Source organism: Lepus europaeus, chromosome 6, assembly GCF_033115175.1.
Source record: "Lepus europaeus isolate LE1 chromosome 6, mLepTim1.pri, whole genome shotgun sequence".
Classification (NCBI taxonomy): domain Eukaryota; kingdom Metazoa; phylum Chordata; class Mammalia; order Lagomorpha; family Leporidae; genus Lepus; species Lepus europaeus.
In genome coordinates, this window is record NC_084832.1 from 131,989,338 (window position 1) to 132,010,475 (window position 21,138).

The 21,138-nt window shown below is 63.6% G+C and overlaps 2 protein-coding genes across 3 annotated transcripts in view; both read right to left on the reverse strand.

Annotated features, from left to right (window-relative positions):
- Positions 1-1,628: 1,628 nt before the first annotated feature.
- Positions 1,629-10,774, reverse strand: ENDOU (endonuclease, poly(U) specific). Its single transcript, XM_062195241.1, has 9 exons — positions 10,720-10,774; positions 6,425-6,496; positions 6,120-6,257; positions 5,772-5,943; positions 5,348-5,547; positions 3,799-3,912; positions 3,321-3,427; positions 2,927-3,069; positions 1,629-2,144 (listed from the first exon to the last, which is right to left on the reverse strand). The coding sequence occupies exons 1-9, from the start codon at positions 10,772-10,774 to the stop codon at positions 2,024-2,026; spliced, it is 1,122 nt and encodes a 373-aa protein (XP_062051225.1). The 3' UTR covers positions 1,629-2,023.
- A 5,803-nt stretch (positions 10,775-16,577) lies between these two features.
- RAPGEF3 (Rap guanine nucleotide exchange factor 3) overlaps positions 16,578-21,138 on the reverse strand; it is a 14,491-nt gene continuing 9,930 nt past the window's right edge. Inside the window, exons 18-27 of one of the 2 annotated variants that reach the window (XM_062195539.1) lie at positions 20,608-20,705; positions 20,202-20,327; positions 19,641-19,822; positions 19,453-19,543; positions 19,291-19,341; positions 18,502-18,589; positions 18,240-18,304; positions 18,094-18,148; positions 17,934-18,005; positions 16,578-16,774 (exon numbers count right to left, since the gene is read on the reverse strand). In XM_062195539.1, the coding sequence (XP_062051523.1) occupies positions 16,656-16,774; positions 17,934-18,005; positions 18,094-18,148; positions 18,240-18,304; positions 18,502-18,589; positions 19,291-19,341; positions 19,453-19,543; positions 19,641-19,822; positions 20,202-20,327; positions 20,608-20,705 (947 nt within the window). In that variant the 3' untranslated portion in view covers positions 16,578-16,655. The other variant, XM_062195538.1, reaches the window with a different exon arrangement.

The window sequence follows — 21,138 nt, forward strand, 5'->3', positions numbered from 1 at the left end:
CTGGTTCATTTGTTTCTACCGAGAATGAACCCCAGGCATCCCAACTGAGCTGGCTAATACCTGAACAGCCGCTCTCCAAGAGCCAACAGGACTTAGGAGTTAGAGGCATCTGTGTGAGGAGTTATGAGTCTGCAGTTCATGATTGTGCGTGCTGTTAGTCTGGTATCCAAGGCCATTATGGAAACCTTTCAAGTAGCCAGAGGTTTAGAGTCCCCGTGAACCTGAAGAAAGGGAGCCCACGGAGACCCTGCGTCGGGCGACAGCACAAGCCCCGTCCCGGGGAGGAGAGCAGACATCGAGGGGCAAGCAGCGGCCTCTGTCGCTGCTCCCCAAAAGACAAAGGAGTGGACACTGGCAGAAATCCAGGCTGACCCCGGCAGAGGTAAAGGCGTGGAGCCTGGGGAACCTGACCCTGCTCCTCACTGAGAACGTGGCTCAGTCGTCTCGGTCGAGTTTAAAATGGCAACAATCCCGACCCTTACCAAGGGAGCACACCTGAGACAGAGGACTGCTGAGTACAGCTCGGGACGCTGTGGGAGCTCCAGTGTCTGCCCAGACTCTGGGGCTCAGTCTGTCCCACACCCGCCTCTGCCTCCCTCCTGTCTACCAGGGACCCCCGAGACCCCCAGCAGGTAGAGGCTGAGGCTGGTGGCCCAGAAGGCAGTGAGCATCTCCTGGTGCAGAATGAAATCCATATGGTAAGTGAGACGGACAAGAATGAATGAGACTGATGAGAAAAATGGCCGGCGTGTCATTTCCCATTCCTGGACTTACAAGGTCGTAATAGCATCGCACTTTACCAGAGAGCAAATGGACCTGAATAATCAAGAGACATGTCCACACAGCAGCAAATGACAGATCCCGGATAGGTCCATGGGCACCTGACTTTGGGGACTGCCTATGGGGCGCTGAGCTCTGCCAGAGGTGGGGCAGAGGGGTCCCTGTCCCGCTGTGGGCCTGTGAATGCCCCAGGGGAGGAGCCTGACTGGGGCCTGGTCTTCCTGAGCCTCCTGTTTGCAGGTGGGCATTCTTGAAGGGCCTCGTGAGCATGGCCTTCCCAGCTTGCGCACCTTCTGCTGCCCAGGAGCGCACCCTCTGGCACGGGTCATGGGGCCGGGGGCCACCTGCCACTGTCATGCCACACGTACTGCACCCCTCCTGCTCTTGGCTTTGCAGGTACAACCTGAGCGAGCCGCCCCCACCCCAACCCTGGTCCAGAGAGAGATGACTTCGGGGCCAAAGCACTAGCCCCAGCCAAGCTCCTGGGTGTTGGCGGGGGAGAGAGACAGAGAGAGAGATCAAGTTTCCCTGAATGACCTTCATTGGTGACTCAAACCCTGAAACCTGTCGTTCCCACTTGGCTCTGTGGGACAGCACCTGTTCCCCTTGGAGTCGGGAGTAAATGGGGCTGAGACACAGCCCCGCCCCAGCCTCCCTGGTCTCCCACTCTAGAGCTGCTCCGACTGCCTGGAAATGATGACATCAGTGACACTGACGTGGTGGGGGGACCCAACTTGTGAGCAAGAACATCAGGCGGCAGCCGCACTGAACACTCACAGGTAGAAGCTTCTGGGTGGGTGCTGGGAGGGCCTGGAACAGGCCACCCCCCATGCAGTCCACTTCCCACACAAAGCATGGCCCTCAGTGTGGGCCCTGCTGGGAGACGCCTGACCCTGGAGAAGACCCAGGCCCGCTGCGGGCTTCTGAGGCCCCGTTTGCAGGGGAGAGCTGCAGCGTCACCAGGGCTGGAAAGGGACAGGGCCCTCCCTGCACAGTGAAGGGAAGCCCCACGTGGGTGAGGCTGAAGCCCTGGCTCACGGCGCCACCGTGCACCAGACACTGCCGAGGCTCGCGACTGGCCCTTGATCTCCACAGGGGCGTCCCGTCCCTCTCCCGACGTGGCACTCCTGGGTCACGGGTGTCTATCATGGCTTTGGAGTCCAAATCGCTCCCCTCTGCAGTCCAGGGCGCCTCAGGCCAGCACGCTCCTCCACCCTCCCTCCAACCCAGTGCGGCAGGAGTGCTACCGAGTGGAAGACACGATGTAGGCCGTGGCGATGTACTTCCTGCCATGGCCGTACGTAGTCTTGTCCCAGGTGTAGGTCTGGATGGCCAGGGGGTGTCCACCCAGACTGAGCTGGCACCTGTGGGGGAGGTCACAAGGTCACAGGACCAGCCTTGCTCTGCCGGGGTCCCGGCTGGCAGACACGTCCCCAGGGCCCGAGTCACCGCAGCAGCACAGCTGCCAGCCCCTGTGCAGGGGCCCTTCCAGAATCTGTTTGCTTAAAGGACACCGCTCCCTTCTCAGCCAGAGGAGCAGTCTAAGGCCCCTGAAGCCCCAAGCCAAGAGCTGAAATCCGCAGCAGTGAGACGCTTGCTCGGGGCTATGGGGGAGCAGGACCCGGAGTCTCTCAGTGGTCAGGCACCCGAGGTCTGGGGCTCCCCTGGGTCTCTGAAGGTTCCTGACACAGCCCTGGGACCCGGCAGAGAGGCTGAGCAACCCAGGCAGCTCCATTCATATCCCACATCCCAGGTGCGTTCCACTTTGGGGGGATCTTGTACCCCTATGCCATATCGGAGCACCTGGGTTGAATCCCAGCCACTCTGCTTCTTATTGAGCTCCCTGCTCCTGTGCCTGGGAGGCAGTGGAGCATGGAACAAGGACCCGGGCTCCTGGCTTCAGCCTGGCCCAGCCCTGGATGTTGTAGGCATTTGGGGAGTGAACCAGCAGGTGGAAGGAATGTCTCCCTTTCTGGTTTGTGTCTATTATTCTGCCTTCTGAATAAGTAAGTAAATCTTTTTAAAAAGAATAAAAGGTTTCCCTTCTAAAGCTGCCGGCTCGACCCCAACAGCTGACTTCAGCATGCAGCCGATGCCAGCACGTGCCCCGTCCCCAGCCCGGGGCTCCCCCCTCTGCGGCACTCACACTCTGCCGGGCCTGGCGATGAAACACAGCGAGTAGAGGGCAAACTCAAACTCGGGGCTGCTGCCGATGAAGGCCGAGCCCACCTCCTTGTAGAAGCCGTCCCAGCTGAACTGCATGGCCAGCACGTCAGGGTAGGAATCCCACTGCAGAGAGAGGGCACCATGGGTGTCCAGAGATGGCTGGGAAGCCAGGCAGGTGCCAGCCAGCAGCACTCAGACAGGGTCCACTGAGGGTCAGTCAGGGGCAGGGGTCCTTGCTTCTCCCCCTTGAGGAGGCTCCCTTGGCTGTGCCTCCCACCCCCGCTGTGGCCTGCATTTGGGAGGGAAGCCAGCATCCTGGCCTGACACCTGCTCTCTGCCGCAAGGCAGAGTGAGGGTGGGACCCGGGCACTCACAGGCCCGTCGTACACGTAGCTGTAATAGTCCACCAGGCCCTCCTTCTCCTGCAGGTAGAAGCGGATCCAGTTGTGGAAGCCCGTGACCTTGCCTTTCTTGACCTCCCCTGTAAGAGACCAAGGAGGGTGACCCTGCCCCTCCCAGGCCCTCCCCACCACCACACCACAGCTGCCGCCCTTCTGCCATCTCCTGGGTCCAGAACGTCCCTCTGTCCAGCCCGTGAGCACTCGCACACCCCCCTCCATTCAGCTCCGGCCCTTGGCAGGGTCCAATCCTGGGCTGCCCTGGTGGCCACTGGGGAACCTCCTCCCGGCGGGTGGGGCAGTGAGGGAAAGGTGGCCATCCCAGATGAACCCTGAGATCCTCTGGGGGAGACAGACCCACACAGTGGCCTCTCAGATCCGCCCTCCTGGCCTGGGAGTGGGCGTGTCCCTGTGGCCAGTGAGCGAGCGAGTGCCCTCCCGGGCAGCGGCCCACCTGAGAAGACGTGCTCAAAGCCGCTGGAGTCCCTCTCCTCACCGCCGCGTGAGTAGAGCCCGAACCACATGTTCTGCAAGTCCTCCACAAACTCCTGCTCTGAGCCGTAGCGGTCTGTGGGGGCACATGGGGGCCGGGTCTGGGTGGCAGGGAAGAGCTACCTGCCCTGGCCAAGAGGCACCAGGTTCAGGCCCACACACGTCCTGCTGGCCCTTCAGCGGCAGTCGGTGGTCCTACTGTGCAGGCCCAAGCTAAAGGCTGAGGAACAAGCAGGCAGCGGGCAGACAGCCTGTGGGCAGCCGGGAGGACATGGCAGGGCATCGAGAGGACGGGGCAGGTGATGGAGGTGGGGATGCTGTGCCCCGGGCAGCTCCCCAGCAGCCATGTGTTGGGAACTCAACTCCCCGCATGGCAGTGTTGAGAGCAGACGGCTGGGTGACCAGGCCACGAGGGCCTCACACGGGGGCTGCTGCCATCACCAGAGAGGTGGAACCCTTCCACGGGGCCAGTCTGGCCCCTTCTGCCTCTCCCTCTCTCCCTCGCTCCCTCTCTGTGTCTCTGCCTTTATTTCTCCCGCTGTGTCTGTCCCTCTTTCTCCCTGGGCCTCTGTCTCTCTGTCTCTGTGCATCTCTGTCTCTGACTCTCACTCTCTGTGTTCCCCGCCATCCATCTCTGTCTCTGACTCTCTCGTGCTCTCTCTGTTCCCCGCCATCCCGCCATGGGATGCCCCAGCAAGAAGCCCTTGCCAGGTGCAGCCCTCGAGGCCCGAGAGCTGCCCCAGCAGCACGGAGCCCACCAGACGGGGTGCTTTAGAGGAGGCTCACAAAGGCTTCTCCGGGAAGGTGGCAGGGGGCTGGGGGGAACCCTCCTGTGCAGGGGACTGCAGGTGCAGAGGGGTGCATGGACAGGAGGGAGGGCACTGGGGACCTCACACCTGCAGCACCAGAGCAGAGGGGCTCTGAGGGGGTGGGGAAGCCCTCAGCCAAGCAGAGATGAGACTCGGTGTCTGGGTCCACCGTGTCATCTGTGTGCAGAGCCAGAACGCTTGCCCAGAGTGACAGGGGAGAAGAGGAGACAGCCTGGCTCCCGCAGCTCTGCCACCTCTCTCCTGCACTCACCTCCAGGCGAACACCAGGGGGCAGCCCAGGACTGCCCTGTGCCCGGGAGATCCCGAGCGTGGCCCTGGCTCTCCCTAAAGCAGAGCACTGCCATTACCCCATGAGGCTCCTCGGCTGGAATGTGGCGGCTCTGGGCAGTGGAGACCCTGGGAGACCTGGACAGAGAGCTCTGGGACTCTGCAGGCCTCAACACCAACGCCAGCCTCCCTGGGTTGTCTGTTGCATTTTCTCCAGCACCCAACCCATCCCTGGACCCAGCTCAGGAGTCGGGAACAGAGAGGGGGGCTCCACCTGCCTGGTGCCCTGGGGTGGGGGAGGCTCAGGGACCTGCTGGGAACCCCCAGCCTGAGGCCGGGCGGAGCCACAGAAGATGAGTGATCTCCACCCCCTCCCCAGCTGTGCCTTGCCCTGCGACCCCACGCCCAGCTCACTCTGCTGGAGGAGGAAGCTGGAGAGCTCCCTCATGACCGCCGTCTTCATGACCTCGCTCAGAAAGGCTTGCTGCTCGGCCACCTGCTGGGCGCCCACGTGTTCCGGGTGGCCTGTGGCTGGCTGGTAGTTGTTGAGGAGCCGGATGAAGGCCGCATATGTGGGTTTGGAGAAGAGCTTCTCGTTGACGTAGCTGAAGAGCCTGGGGCAGGTGGGGCGACCCAGTGAGGCCGGAAGGGGAGCAGACCTCCAGGGGGCTGCTGGGGGCGCTGGGAGCTCTGCTGCCTGTGGGGCTGTTGTCTTTGCTCCGCACCATGGAAGCTCAGCCCCCCTGCCCGGCCCGGCTGACCCTCCACAGACGCCTTCCCATCTCACTCCCTCCCCGGGCCCCGCCAGTCGCTGGGGCTGTGATGAGGGGGCACTCACGGCTCGGGGCAGCGGTCCACTCGGTCCCCAGTCTCCGATGGGGAGATGCAGTTCTGGCTGTTGAGCACGATGTCTTCCTTCCCGGCCTTGTTGGTGTCTGCCCTGTAGATCCGCTCCGAGATGTGCCGGAGCTCCTCTCCGGTGATGGCGTTGCTGCTGCGGGAGAAGCCCTCTGGGGGTGCCGGGGGACAGGGGTCAGAGGCCCCAGGAGGCCCACGGCACGCCACGCCCAGCCTCCCAACCCCAGGGCTGCGGCTGTGGTCTGCAGGCCTCAGCTCCCGGCCCACTCCCTGGGAGCTCTGCCCTCCTGAATCCCTCGTGCTTGGGCCATGCCGGGGGCAGACTGACCGTGGTGGTCACACAGGCTGTCGAAATCCTCACAGCAGTTCCCAAACCCCCGGCAGCGGTTGTCGCAGTGGCAGGGCTGGTGTCTGTCGAAGACCTCGTGGCAGCGGCCCTGGCAGGAGCCGGGTGCAGAGTACAGGCCTGTGGGGAGAGCGTGCACCATGCGCTGAGGCCCTGCCCCTCCCCACCAGCCCCCTGCTTCCCGGGACAGCCCTCCTGATGCCCACACCACCTCCTGACCCCTGGGCCCCTGGCTGGCTCAGGCCACCCGCTCTGATCCCGGTTCCCCTGCAAGGGAGCAGGCTCACTGCTGGCAGTGTCCACACCAGGCTCCTCCTCTAGTCCCAGAAATGGCTCCAACTCCTCGGTGTACTTTCCTCCTGCCAACGAGAAACAAAACCACAACTGTCCCGAGGGCCTCAGTGGGGACACGTGTGTGCCTTGGGAGCAAGGACCCACCTGGAGCAGATGGAGGGTGGAGGCACTTCCCCAGAGAAACCCCCCCGGGGGTGTGCTCTGCCTTGGGAGTGAGTTTTCCCAGCGCGCCCTCAGGTGGGGGCGAATTCTCAGGGAGAAGAGCTGTGTCCCAGGGACTGCTGGGGACACAGCCACGCGACGGCGAGTGGGGAGGGCGTCCCCCGGCCCTGCAAGCTGAGCGCTGAGTGACGCAGCAGGGGGCAGAGAGTGGCGCGAGGGAGGAAGAGGATAGGAGTCACCCCCAGTCACCACGGAAATGGCCAGTGACAACCGATTCCAAATCTCTCTGGGTTGCTGCCCCAGAACGGCCGCCCCCAGCAGACACTGGCCCCCCTTCCTCTGGTCCAGGCTTCCTCTGGTCCAGGCTCTGCCGTTCAGACCCCACTGGTGCCACACAGGCTCACATGAGCCAGCCGGTTGAGGCCCCAGCCTCTGGTTGGGGCATTGTAGTGAAGAGGCGAGATGCCAGCCTGGTGGTCTGACGGGCCGGGTGGAAGCTGTGTGCAGGAGGAGGCCTGGCAAAGCCCTTTGTGAAACCAGCAGCTTCTTCCAAGTACCTGAGTCCCTGGCGCCAGCCTGGTTTCCCTGGGGCACTGGCAAGAGAAACCTGCGTTTTTTGTGTGAGAATGTCCAGGGGTTTTTTGTGGTTTTTTGTTGTTGTTGTTTGTTTGTTTGTTTTTTTGACAGGCAGAGTGGACAGTGAGAGAGAGACAGAGAGAAAGGTCTTCCTTTTGCCATTGGTTCACCCTCCAATGGCCGCCGTGGCCGGTGTGTTGTGACCTGCGCACCGCGCTGATCCGATGGCAGGAGCCAGGTGCTTCTCCTGGTCTCCCATGGGGTGCAGGGCCCAAGCACTTGGGCCATCCTCCACTGCACTCCCTGGCCACAGCAGAGAGCTGGCCTGGAAGAGGGGCAACCGGGACAGGATCGGTGCCCCGACCGGGACTAGAACCCCGTGTGCCAGCGCCGCAAGGCGGAGGATTAGCCTGTTGAGCCATGGCGCCGGCCGAGAATGTCCAGGTTTTTAGAACGGGAGCAGGCTGAAGAAAGGGGAGGTCAGTGGCTGCCTGCAGAGGGCGCTGGTGCTGCTGCTCCTGCCCCTGGCTGTGTCAGCCCCGCTCACCGGTGCTCTCTGGGGACTTGTCCTCCGCACCCTGTCTCCCTGTGCGCAGGTGGGAGCTGACGTGGGAGCAGGACCGGCTACCCGACCAAAGGGTGGGCAGGAGCAGCCGTCATCCCGAGGGTGCCAAGGATCGGGGAGCAGTGCCACAAAGGCCATAGGTCCTCCGCAAGCCCCACCACCCCCTCCCCGGCAAAGGCAGGGGCAGCCAGGCTGGCACCACGCGCTGGACTCTGAGCGCTCCCTTCCCAGGCAGGGGTCCGAGGCTGTGACAAGGTCAGTGTCAGAGTCAACTGACAGCACCAGCAACCAAAGGCTGATTTGGAGCAGGGCTGGGTGTGCTTGGGCTGGGATTGAGAGCACAGGATTCAAACACATTACGTCTGCTGAAAGAAGTCTGGGAAGGGCTGGGGTTGGACTGAAGGCAACACCCAAGCTGGAGGAAGTAGCAGGAGAGGAGGAACAGTGCCAGGTTGGCTCAGACTAGCCTGGGAGCTGCTGATCCCACCCAGGCACCTCGAAGCCGGCCCTCAATGCAAATGTGGATCTGGGGAGACCGACTGGGGGCAGGCACCGTGGGGAGGGGAAGAAGCCGCCTGAGGCCGGGATTCTGGTTCCGCGGCTTTCCAGCTGCAGGTTCTCGCCCAGATGGCTTCACCTGCGGGGCCTCCAGCGCCTTATCTGGACAGGTGGGAGATTAAGGCTGCCTATCTCGCAGAATATTGATGGGAGCTAAATGAGCCAATGTTTGTCAAGGGCAGCTCAGTGTCAGCCACGTGGGTCTGTGTGAGGACCACACCACACGGAGGTGAGGGTTCAGATGGGCAGCACCACTGCCTTGGGCTGCTGGCCCGGGTGGTCCCAGTAGGAAAGGTGCTGCGCCAGCCTGCCCAGTCCTGAGGTGCCTCCTTGCTGCGGGCACAGCCTCCACAGTGGCGAGGGCACTGTCACATGGGTTGGCCCCACTTGTCCCTGTGAGCCCAGAAGAGCCTTTCTGGCATCTTAAGTCGAGCTCCTGAGAGCCTGAATGGCAGGGTCCTGCAGGGGGCCCGGTCAGCTGCCTGCTCGGCCAGCCTGGCAGGACATCCGGGACCAGCAGCAGAAGGTCCAGGCAAAGCAGGACAGTGTTTTTAAAGGGCCAGGAGAGCAGAGGCCAAGGAAAGCACTTGCTTCCTTCCAGCAGCTGGCACCACCGTGGGCAGCCGTGGCGCTCAGAGCCCACTGGCCAAGGCTGAGTGGGTTTTTCATCTGAGTTCAAGAACTGAAGCCCCAGGAAGAACCCATGCCAGGGGTCTCAATGCTCCCCGGCAGACTTGTCAGCTTCAAGGTGGCCAAGGGATGGGAGGGATGTCTCCTGGGAGATGAGAGGGATGGGCAGGCTGGGAGGGATGTCTCCTGGGAGGCAGGCGCCTGGCTGTGCACTCGGGTTCCCCCCATGCCTCCCACAAACACAGAGGCTGTGCCCCACCCCCCGCGGTGCCCCCAGGAATCACGGCTCCCCTGCCCTGAGCTGTGCCTCAGCCCCTGGCCCCTCTCTGACTTCCTCCCCCATAGTCTTCTTTGTCTACCTGGTTCCAGAGCCTCTTCTCGGGTCCACACTGGCCGTCTAGAGATCCGGGTCTCAGGCTGGTTGGACTCAGCATCCCGGTGCTCTCTCAAGCGATACGGTCTCCATGGAGACCTAGTCGCCAAGGAGCTGCGCCTTGCCCCACTTTCTCCCTGCAACGAGGTCCCCAGCACGTCCAGCGCAGAGGCAGAGACCAGAGACTGGCCAGGACCCCACAGGACTCAGTCCTGTAGCTCAGCTCTGGGGTGCTGGCTGGCATGGAGCATACAGAGCAGAGCCTCTGCCCCATCGGAGACCCCACCCAGTTGGCCCTCACTTCCCCTAATCCCACAGCAACTTCCCCGCCCCCTCGTGGCTCTCAGGGACATCCCCGGGGACACAGGTCTCAGTGCCCCCTGAGCAGAGTTCGGTGACATCCCCTGAGGTCACCCTGCTCTTGCCAGAGCTGTGTCTTGATAGGGGGCCTCAGCACCCCTTCTAAAGATTTTCCACTTGGGGATCACATCCCACAGCCTGACTGGGAAGGATGGAGTCTGCAGTCCTCATAGCTCAAGTTCAAGTTCCAGTGCTGTGCGTGCCTCCTGGGCCCCACAGAGGGTCAGCTCGGGGCGGGCAGAGGAGGGATCTGCCTGGACCCCTCGGCCCAGCTCCCAGCCTGGGCGCTGCCTGCCCCCAACCTGCCACCACCACTGTCACTGGGCTGCCCAGCCCCCTCATCACTAGAAACTGCCCACCACGCCATTCTCTACCCCTCAGCCTGGGTGTGGGGACAGACACCCCGCCCTCCAACCACTTGCACAGCCCCAGAAGGGACAGGACCCCTCCTAGTTGGGCCTTTGGTCTCCTGTGCCTGCCTGCCTCCTAAGGCTTTTCCCAGGGGAGGGTCACATCCTGGACCACCTTCTCCACCCCTGGGCAGAGTGACCCACAGCCAGGCCACCAGAACCCAGCTACATTCATGCGGTAGCCACGGAAAACCAAACCTTGGTGAGGTCAAAACCACTGTCTGTGGTGCCGGCAGCCTATATGGGCACCGGTTTGAGTCCCAGCTGTTTCTCTTCTGATCCAGCTCCCTGCTAATGCACCCGGGAAAGCAGTGGGAGATGGCCGAAGTGCTTGGGTCCCTGCATTCATGTGGGAGACCCGGATGAAGTTCTTGGCTCCAGGCTTTGCGTGAACCTAGCCGCAGCTGTTGCAGACATTTTGGGAGTGAACCAGCAGATAGAAGATCTTTCTCTCTCTGCCTAACTCTGCCTTTCACATAAATAAGTAAATCTTTAAAAAAGATTGGAAGAAAGCACTTGGGATGACCGGCCAAGGAGTGAGGTGGGGGCCGCACCCCCGCCCGCCCGACCCCCTCCTCCATCCCAGCCCAGCTCCCCAGCTCTTCCTCAGGGCAGACCCTTGCTCTGGTGCCATGTCCACAGGGAGCGACTCACCTGCCCAGGTCAGGCCGCAGAGCACGGCCACCACCAGCGGGACAGAGGCCGTCATGGTGCCCACGGGAGGCCGCACGGGGGTGACTGCCGGGGAGCAGAGAGAGCCACAGCCCTGGGTGAGCCTCGAGTCCTGGTGCTTCCACTGGGACCTGTGGATCTGGTGTCTCCAGATCCTCGCAGGAAAAGCTGAGGGAGGGACCACGGGTGGAGCCATGGGGCAGAGGCGGGGCCCCGCGGCGGCTGCAGTGAGGCCACAGGCGAGGTGAGAGGGCAGGCAGGCCCCGCCAGGTCGGGAACACGTCAGGCCAGCTGCGGTGGCAGGAAAGTGGGTCACACAGCACAGCTGCGGAGCTCGGGACAAGGCAGGGACACCCCCAGGAAGCTGCCACAGGCACTGCCCTCAAACAGCCTCTACGTCCCAGTGGCAGCTCTGGCCTCCCACGGGTCGCAGGTCGGCCTCACCTCACCACTCCCACGGGCTCCAGATGTGACAGCCAGCAGGTGGCTGGGCAAGGGCGGGACTGTTGGCTGCAAACACAGCCAGGAGGCTGGTGGGGGCAGACACAGGGCGGCTCTGTGGCCGTGGTGCCCGCGTGGGTCAGTTCCAGAGTTACATGCATGACTCTCAGTGAGTCAGCAGCTCAGGTTTTACTTGTTCCAGGCACTCATGGCTTCCCGGGCAGAGCAAGAGGCTCCCTTTCCTCTCCTGGGAGCCGGGGGCCCAGCCCTTCCGGCCTCCCTCACGCCCCTCTCCCTCCAGGCCTCCTCCCTGGCGAGGGCTCCTTGTGTCCAGTCTGTGAGCAGGGGCTGCTCCCGCGGCTTCCGACACCCAAGGTTCCAGGGGAGTGGATAAGAACACCATCTCCAGGACAGCCCCGGGGTGGGGGGGGGGGACGCCACTCATACATACCCCCCTTAGCCGGCCTTTGACGTTTCCAGGCTGGGCACTTGCTGGTGGGTGGAGACCACACATGGGGTCCCCAGGCGCCAAGGACCACTGAGGACGGGAGCACCCCTAGAGCGAGAGCCCAGCCCTGGCCTGTGGAGCAGGGGTGCTGGAGAGGCCAGGACAGTGTCCCAGGTGCTGACCCAGTGGGTAGGCGGAGATCTGCAGGTGGGGAGCAGGTGAAGCTGCCTCACACAGCTGAGTGCCCAAGGGGAGCCATTTGTAAGGAGGAGGTGGACTTCGTCCCACAGCTCTGAGGGGTCCCAGTCCAGCATCTGAGGGCCCTTGCCTGGGCATCTGGTGAGGCTGGAAAGGCTGAAGGAGCCCACGGTGGCAGAAAGCAGGCAGAGCATGTGGGGCAGGACTGGGGCTGGCACAGCAGCCCTCCCCAGACACTGACTTCTAAGGGCAGCCCCCGCGGCCCGAGGTCCTCCCACGAGGCCACCTGCTAGACTCCAAACCAGGAACAAGGCTCCCCACTGCTCAGCACAAGAGCTGGGGCTCGATGTGGGCAGGAGGGCGGGCACCCACAGGAGGGTCAGGGGAGCCGCTGCTGGGGCCATGGGCACGAGGGGGCGCCGGGGCGGGCATGGTCAGCCCCACGCTGTGGCACGAAGGGCTGGGTGTGCGCCCTGGAGCTGTGTTCTCACAGCAAGCTATTTATAGCCATTTTGTATGCACATGTGGGGCGCACTGACACCCCACAGCTTCTGACTCAGCACCTTCCCAAGCGTCTTGGTTCCCAGAGGAGCCACCTGCCCGCACTTGCGCCACCTGTGCGGATCTGCTTCATGCTGCCCAGCGGTGATTGTGAAACGAGGCGACCATTGCACTCCTCGAACCCCAGCTTTGCAGGAGCAGACGGCGATGAGGTGGCTCAGGGAGACAGCCAGGGGAGAGGTGGTGACGGAGACACGCCTGGGGCCAGCCAGGAGCCAGGCCCGATGGGAGGCACCGGCCAGCCCTTGCCCCAGGTGTGCTGGCCGGCCAGGCTGCTCTACCTCATAGAGGCGGCGGCTGCGATGCCGATGGCCCCTGCCTGACAAACTTGCTCAACAGCAGGTCAGGGGCTCTGCCTCCTTCCTTGCCAAGCAGCTGTGAGCGAGCCCCACCGTGTACCCCAGACTCTGAGGCGACGTGGGCCAGCTGTGCTGCTCCCCAGCCGGGCACCTCTGTGCCTCAGTTTCCCCAGCATCTGTAAACCTCACTCATCGCAGGATGAGTCAGCGCACGAGCCAGGCTGTTTGTCAGAGCAGGGCGGTCAGGGAACCCCACGGACCCCCAGGCCGACACTGAGACAGCAGTGGGGTCTCCACCCTGGGGCGGCTCCCGGAGATGTCGGGGAGTGAGTCCAGACCTCAGACGTGCGCTCAGTGTCCTCAGGCCCTTCATGGGCGGCACTGTCCACTCCCCTGGGCTGGCGCCTGTCTCGGGTGTGGCTGTGGCCCCAGGACCTGAGCTCTGCCCTGGGGAGCAGCTCCAGCCCTGGCCCGGGTGCTCCCCCAGTGGGATCACCCACACTGGAAGGGAACCAAGATGGCTGCCCAGCCCCGTGGCCATAGGTCCACCTGAGCGTGGACCTCCCTCCTGACTCCACCTGGGGTGCCCTGTGCTCTCCTGGTGGGACCACTCTCCGAGTCAAACCTGCGGCTTATCCACTGGCAGTGCTGTCAACTCTCCTCGAATGCCCTCACCCAGTGTGGGCCCTGCGAGTGACCACTGGGGACCCCTCAGCAGTGGGCATCTGAACCTTCCGTGCCCAGCCAGCCAGAATGCACACAGCAGGCAGGTAGGGTCACATTCAGGCCAGCCACAGGGGCCAGTGTTTAGGGACAGCAACTCTGAGGACCCTGCTAATACAATAGCTTGCAGCTGACCACGACACCAGGGCTGGCTGGAGGCCACCCCCAGCAGGGGAAGAGGCTCCCAGAGCCGCCTGAGCCACTGACACCGTGAGCGGGAAACCAGCCCCAAACACATGTGGTGCTGGGTCACATGGCTGCGGAGTCCACCACCGTCCACCTATGGGCCCCACCTGAGCTGCCCCATGCTCTGGTCACCAGGACCCTTTCCTGGGGCTGCTGCCAGCACAGCCCAGCACCAAGCTGCCCTCACCATCACCGTTCTCCGTTCAGCGGCCCACAACTCACACCCTGGGAGAAAAGTAGGGCAGTGGGTAGCCTGCTGGGGCAGGGCCGGCCCCGAGCGCCCGGCTCCCTGGTCCACACACACACGAGCGGCTGGAAGCCCACACTCCCCGCACAGAGCTCGGCCTCGCATCGCAGCCCAGGCTCACTGGGCTGCGTCCCCGTCCTCGGGTCGCACCTGCTACCTCTGCTCCCGCCCCAGGGCCCCAGGCAGGGGAGGTGGTGAGTCAGACTCGCTTCTCACAGTGCCCGGCTTCATCATCCTGGGAGGGGTGCAGGCCGCCACCCCCGTGCCACGGTCACCAGCCCCTCCCCGGTACCACCAGGATGGGCCCCAGCCCAGGGCCTGAAGGGTCCAGCATCTGGGCCAAGCCCGGGTGGACGCTGACTTGGCTCCAGCCTGGAGCCCTGAGTGAGGCCAGACGGGAGTCTTCTGCCAGCCTCAGAGGACAAGGCCCAGTAGGGATGAACCGCCGCCCCCGCCCCCGCCCCCACCCCCACCCCAGGGCTCAGGAAGACGGGGGCCTCCGTACCCAGCTGGGCAGCTTCCACCGCCCAGACGTGCCCCTGTGGCGTCTTCCAGCCCTGTGGGCTAGCTGGTGGCTCACTCCTGGAGGCCCCCACGCGTGCACATTCAGGAATGGAGGGGAAAGAGGGAGGTCCTTTCTGGGGCTGAGTTAGCAGCCAGGGCCACCACCCCAGCCGTCCCCATCTCACCACCACCCCTGGGCCCTCACTGGAGCCAGCAGACCACCTGGAGCTCCTCGCCTGGGTCCGCCCCGGCAGCTGGGGCTCAGGGCACAGCACCAGAGCGGACGGCAGTCACGTGACTTTTGCCGACTCCTCCCGGTCTGTTTCTCTGAGATGGGTAAAAACACCTGCACTGCCAATATCCAGAATGAGATAACAAGGGCCGGCGTCGGCACAGCACTGGCTTGAGTCCCGGCTGCTCCACTTCTCATCCAGCTCCCTGCTAACGCACCTGTGAAGGCAGTGGGAGATGACGCAGGAGCTTGGGCCCCTGCCACCCACAGATGGAGTTCCTGGTTTCAGCCTGGCCCAGTCCCGGCTGTCGTGGCCTTTTTAGAGAGTGAACCAGCGATCAAAAGATCAATCTCTCTCTTGCTGCCTTTCAAATGAATAAATAACCTCTTAAAAAAAGAGAATGAGATGGAGGGGAGAGAAAACAGAGAGAGACATGGGAGAGACAGGGGAGAGATAGGGGAGAGAGGGGAGAGAGAGAGGGGAGAGAGAGAGGGGAGAGAGAGAGGGGAGAGAGAGAGGGGAGAGAGAGAGGGGAGTGGGGAGCAGGGGAGAGAGGAGGAGAGAGGAGGAGAGCGGAGGAGAGAGGAGGAGAGAGGAGGAGAGCGGAGAGAGGGAGACTGAGTTGCACAGAGGTGAGAACACGGCTCCAGTCCCCATGTATCTCCACCAGTGACTCTGTAGCAGCACTGGCCCTAAGGAGGCTGAGGGCTGCTGGGGATACAAGCTGGAGGCCCACGAAGGCAGGTGTCTCCCAACCTCCTCTCACTGACCTCAGAGGGTGCTGGGGGGAGGCCAGGCCCCCCAGAGCTGCTCAGCCCTTCCTGGAGTGCACCCCAAGCCTGGCCTCTGCCTGCAGAGCCTCACAGGACACAAAGGGGCAGCGGAGGGCTGAGTGGCAAGGAGCCCTTCTGCGCTGTCCCACCACACGGCACGCCCACCCCATGTTCACACGCCCACACAACACACATGCCCGCATGTTCACAGGCACACAGGACACGTGCGCGTGAACACATGCACATGACACAGGCATGCCACGAGCTTGCACTTCCTCTGCTTCACCTCCTGGTAGGTGACAGGTGGTGCTCCTAGCCCCCCCTCGGGCCCACCCTCGGCCAATCCACCAATTCTCCCTCCCGACACACAGCCCAGGCTTCCCAGGAACACAGGAGAACCCCGTGGCCACAGTCCTTGGCCTCTGGCTCTGGGGCCAGGTTCCTGGGCACTGTGCTGCTGACACAGCCTCCCCAAGAGGTGGCCCATGTAGGAGGCCAAGGCAGCTGCTCCCCGCGGGGCCACCCAAGGCCAGGATGCCTGTAGGAGGGGGCTCCTCCCTCAGAAGCCCCCTCCCGCAGGCCGTGGGGAGGGGGCAGGGGCATAGAGGGGAGACCCTACCCAACTGTTGACCAGCTGTGCTGGCAGCAGGTGCCCTGCGACTGCTGAGGGGAGGGAAAAGGGGCCCAGCCCCATGCCGCAGACCCTACAGGGGTCTCTCTACCCCTCTTCTCCCTCCCTCAAACTGCTCAGCTCAGGGGTGGGCTGGGGGGAGTGGGCAGGGGCTCACCCTGGGGCCCTGGCTTGCTCCCAAGACTGCTTGTCACTGAGCCTGTGGGTGCACTGTCCCAGAACACAGGGCCCAGCCTTCTCAGCCACACCTCCACAACACTGGCCTCAGAACAAACAAGAAAGACCCCCAGGGACCGCCCTTCCCAGACAGAGCCCTGCCCACAACTGCTGCTCCTCACTGAGGACCCAACCAGGACACACACTCGCAGTCTCAGTGCACGTGGTGGACAACAGAGCAGAGGCAGAGTCCGGAGTGCGCCTGGTGTGGACAGCTCTATTGGACGGCCCCGGACCCGCCAGCCCCGCCCATGCCAGGGTCTCTCCGTCCCCCACTCCGCGGTTCCACTCGGAAGTCCTCCTCAGCCACCGGTCATCACAGGGGACAGCAGCTCCACGCTGCCCACGCCGGGGCCTCCAGTCCACTGCACGGGGAGCCCTGCCCAGCCTGCGGGCCCCTCTGCCCCGGCCTGCCCTGGTCTCCCCGCAGGAAGTGCCTGCTCCAGCCCCCGCTTGCGTCATGGCTCCAGCTCCCGAGACAGGCGGGACAGCTCCCGCTGGTTGTCGATGACCTTCAGCTGCTGGACGTACGCCCAGGTGCTGGCTGGACTCCGGGTGCTCAGGGACTGCTCCGAGCCTGCGGGGAAGAGTGGTCAGCAAGGCACCACAACACGTGATGGTGACCGTCCCCCCCCAGGACCAGGGGCAGTAGAACACTGTGTCTAGGAGACGGGGTCTGGGGGCCGGCACTATGGCACAGTGGGTTAAGCTGCTGCCTGTGATCCCAAACGACGCCGGTTTGGGGCCTGGCTGACCCACACTTCCAATCCAGCTCCCTGCTAACACACCTGGGAAGGCTGAAGATGGCCCGGGTACTTGGACCCTTGCCACCCTCGTTGGAGACCCGGGTTAAGCTCCTGCCTTTGGCCTGGCCCAGCCCCAGCCATTGCAGCTGTTTGGGGAGTGAACCAGCAGGTGAAGACTGATTTTTCTCTCTCCTCCCTCTCTAACTCTGCCTTTCAAATAAAATCAAATCTTCAAAAAATAAAAATAAAAATAAAGGCAGGGTGTGAAGAGAGCAGATCTCAGGCTGCAAACATCAGACCTCTCACCAGGGTCAGAAAGAGCCAAAGCCAGAAGCGCTTGCTGTCTTTACACGTTTAACCTATGAGAGAGGTCCTAAGGAGGAGGGGCGTGTGTGAGCGATGCCGAGATTTCAAAAAACAAAAACACGAGCCGCTGGGAATTCAGGGAGTGGCTGCCCGGCTGGGAGGAGCAATGCTGTTGGGACAGACGCAGACGGGGGCTGGGGGCTGAACCCCATCACACCGCGTGGCAGTTACGAACCTGGCGGGCACCCTGCTCGGGTTTGAGTCCTGGCTCTGCTTTCAACTCCAGCTCCCTGCTGATCGCACCCTGGCAGGCAGCACTGACGGCCTAAGTACCTGGGCCCCTGCCACACACCTGGGAGATCCGGCTGCAGCCTGGCCTAGCCCTGACTCTTGTGGCCCTTTGGGGAATGAACCTGCAGATAAAAGACCTCTCCCCACAACCCCCGGCCCCGTGTGCATGTGCGTGTGTGTCGCTCTGCCTTTAAAATAGATAAATCTTTAAAAACGAGAGCGGAGACTAAACTGAATTAAGAACCGAGCAGGCCAGAGAAGGGTGGCCCCGGCTTCCTCGCCAGGCACGCAGGCAGCAGCAGCTGCTTCCGTATTGTGAGCTGGCTCAGAGGCCGCTGGGAAGGCAGAGCCTGGCACACCCAGGCACTGGGGTGCCCGCCCGGCCCCACTCACACGTGGAAATCCGCGACGCCTGGCTGTCCTCGTGTACGTGGGAAGCTCGGGTCCTGAGTGGGGAGAGGGGTGCTGGTGGGTGAGAGGGGGGAGTCAGGGGCATGGCTGAGCCAGGGGATGCCGGGGCAGGGGGCTCTGCCCAGGGGCCCAGCCCTCTCACCGTGGCCGTGGCCTCGGCAGTGCTGCAGCACGCGCACGGCTCGGGCCATCATCCGCTGTGGGCGACACGGGGGTATGAGCTGGGCCTGGGCTGGGAGTGTGGAGCAGGGAGCACGGGCCAGGCCCTAGCCACGCCCCCGCGCTCACCATCTTCTCGAAGTTGATGAGGTTCTCCACCAGCGTGCGGTTGCCCTCGTGGATGAAGGTCATGTCTGCAAGGGGGGTCTGCTCACAGCCATACCCTGCCCTGCAGGCCCCACGCCACCCCAGCGCTCACACCTCCTGCAGGGACTCCAGGAACCCAGGAGGCTGCAAAGGGGCCTCACGGGCTGCCTCTTGGGCTCTACTCTTCCTCTGGCCCTGGGCCTCACCCAGCACTGGCGGCAGGAGGGCAGAGCTTGGCCCTTACCTTTGAGGAGGAGGGGCATGAAGGGGATGATGGGAGGGGAGAGCTTGGCCAGGGCCACACGGTAGGCTCGGTGGTTCCAGGAGGGGTCCTGTGGGGGGGGGGAGGGGCCGCAGTGGGGGGTCCTGCCCACCACAAGCAATGGTACTACCACCCCAGCCCCTCCCACTGAGGGCCCAAGGCCGCAGTAAGCCACAAGGTTGGCCTCGGGGTCCAGCCTCACAGAGGGCTCAGCCCAGGGCCAGGGGCTGCAGCCGTGCCTTCCGGATCTCCCACCAGCCCTGAAGACGCTCCACAGTGGGGACCACAGGCTCCAGGCTCCTGGGGCACTCTTGTTTCTGTCTCTCGTACGTAAGTGCCTGTGAGCCCAAGAGGCCAGCTTCCTGCTCAAAGGCTCCAGGGCTAAGCGGACCAGCACCAGCTCTGCCCTGTTCTGCCCACAGCACTACAGAGACACAGAGCCCCCAAAATCCCCCCCAGAGGCGGCTCCAGCCCCCAGCCTGGCCTCCTCCCAAAGCCACAGGCAGAGCGGGTATGCTCAGGGCGGCCGGAACCACCATTCCCCTGATACTGTCCATTCGGAAAAAGGAGCAGACAGCCCTGCCACCTGCCCAGGTGACCAGGACCCCACTGTGGCCACCGGGTGACCTGTCCACACACGCTGAGGCTGGGACCCATGCTCCATCCAGCATCCAGCACCCTGCCAGGAGCCTGACCGTGACCCCACAGCGGGGGAGGCGCCTGGGAATCCTCCCGCAGGGTTCCGGGGGCGGAGCCGACAGCGCCACTCACCAGCAGCCTCTCCAGGGCAGAGTGCAGCTTCCGCACCTTCTGGGGCAACCGCTGGAAGACAGCGAGACCGGAGGGGCCCTGTGGCGTCGACACAGAGCGGCCCCCTCCCCATACCCGCCAGGCTCGAGGCCTCGCCAGGACTGTGCCTCCAGCGGCACCTACCTCCCAGGTGTGGGCCAGGCGGCTGATGGCCGAGTTGCTGAGACCAAACATCACGGCAAAGAAAGAGTTGAGGTTCTTCTGCTCCTTGAGGCTGTGAGCAGAGGAGCACAGACCTAGACACAGGGTCCTGGGCTGGACGGGCGGGGAGCCAGATTTCAGGACAAGGAGGCCGCAGGCCCGGCACTCACTGGGCGGCCAGCTTGATGAACTTCCTGAGCAGCTGGGCCCGCGGGCCGGGCAGGAGGCAGAGGCACAGCTCCGTGGCCACCCAGTACTGCAGCTCGTTGAAGCGGCGCATGAAGCGCTCCAGGTTGGCAGTGGTGACGTCACGCAGGTGCTGGGGGCCCAGCACGTAGTGGATCAGCTCCACCTGGGAGGGGAGGCGTGGATCAGCTCCATGTGGGCAGGGGAGGCGTGGTCAGAGCCACGGGGGGGGGAGGCGTGGATCACCTCCACGTGGGCGGGGGAGGTGTGGGCGTGGTCAAAGCCACCTGGGCAGAAGAGGTGTGGATCAGCTCCACATAGGTGGGGTGGGGCGGGGGAGGCGTGGATCACCTCCACGTGGGCAGGGGGATGCATGGTCAGGGCCACCTGGGGCCCCTGCCTTCGTAGTGGATCAGCTCCGCCTGGGCAGAGGGAGGCGTGGATCAACTCCATGTAGGCGGGGGGAGGTGTGGATCAGCTCCGTGGGCCCGGGGTGGGGGAGGCGTGGTCAGAGCCTCCCATGGCCACCTCAGCTGGCCCCACACCTGGTGGACGCTGTAGAAGAGGTCCCTGTCCTGCTCGGTCAGCTGACTGGCCAGGTCCTTGGCGCTCACTAACTCCAGCGCCTCAGCTGAGCCCACCGTGGGCCCCAGCTGTTCGGGGTGTGGACTCTGCAAGTGAGAGCATAGGGTGGGACGAGGGAGGGCCTCTGTGCCTGGGGTGCAGGGGAAGGTGAGCAGGCCATGGGGGCAGAGGAGCCCTTAGGCTTCCTGACAGCTCCCCGATGCTGGGAATCCCCCCGTCCTCCCCTACACACACAGGGCACCTGTCTCCTGGAGAATCCTCTACCCAGCAAATCCCCGTTAGTCCTCACCACCAACGTGCAGGGCCAGCAGCATCCAAGCCAGACCCCTCCCTTGACCGCCACCCACACCCCCTCCCAGCCCTTACCAGCTCATGCACTTGCTGTGGGTCGACCACAAAGAGCCGCTCATTGAGCCCCAGGGATGTGGCCACACCGCGGGCATCTGGCTGCAAGCCCACAGCATCTGCAGAGAGAGCAGGGGCTGCGCTGGGTGGGGAGGGGCCCATACCCGCACTGCCCAGGCAGGAAGGGGACTCTCCGTGAGCTGGGGAGGCCCCTGGGCAAGTGTGGCTCTCCAGGTCTGAGTTTCCGAATGTAGAGCGGAGATGGCAAGACCTGCCTGACCACACAGGAGCACTCAGTAGGCCTGCAGTCCCTGATGCACGTGGAAGCCCCTGCAGCTGGGAGACGGGCTCAGGGCGTCCTGATGCTGGCTCCCCCCAGCCCAGGACTGGAGGCTGTGGTCTTAGTCACGCTGCCGCCCCTGTCCCCAGACCATCAGGAGCCCAGGGGTAAGGCAGCTGCTTTGCACTTTTATTTTGTGTACAGCTTGATGATGGCGCAACAGCAGTTTTTCAGCGTTATATGAGTTACACACACACACACACACACTCGGA

Coding starts and splice junctions, on each gene's coding strand:
- ENDOU (XM_062195241.1), bottom strand. CDS start 10,774: ATGACGGCCTCTGTCCCGCTGGTGGTGGCCGTGCTCTGCGGCCTGACC. Junction 6,258..6,424: donor TGGTGTGGACACTGCCAGCA/GTGAGCCTGCTC, acceptor CTCTCCCCACAG/GCCTGTACTCTGCACCCGGC. Junction 2,145..2,926: donor ATCGCCAGGCCCGGCAGAGT/GTGAGTGCCGCA, acceptor CCTCCCCCACAG/GTGCCAGCTCAGTCTGGGTG.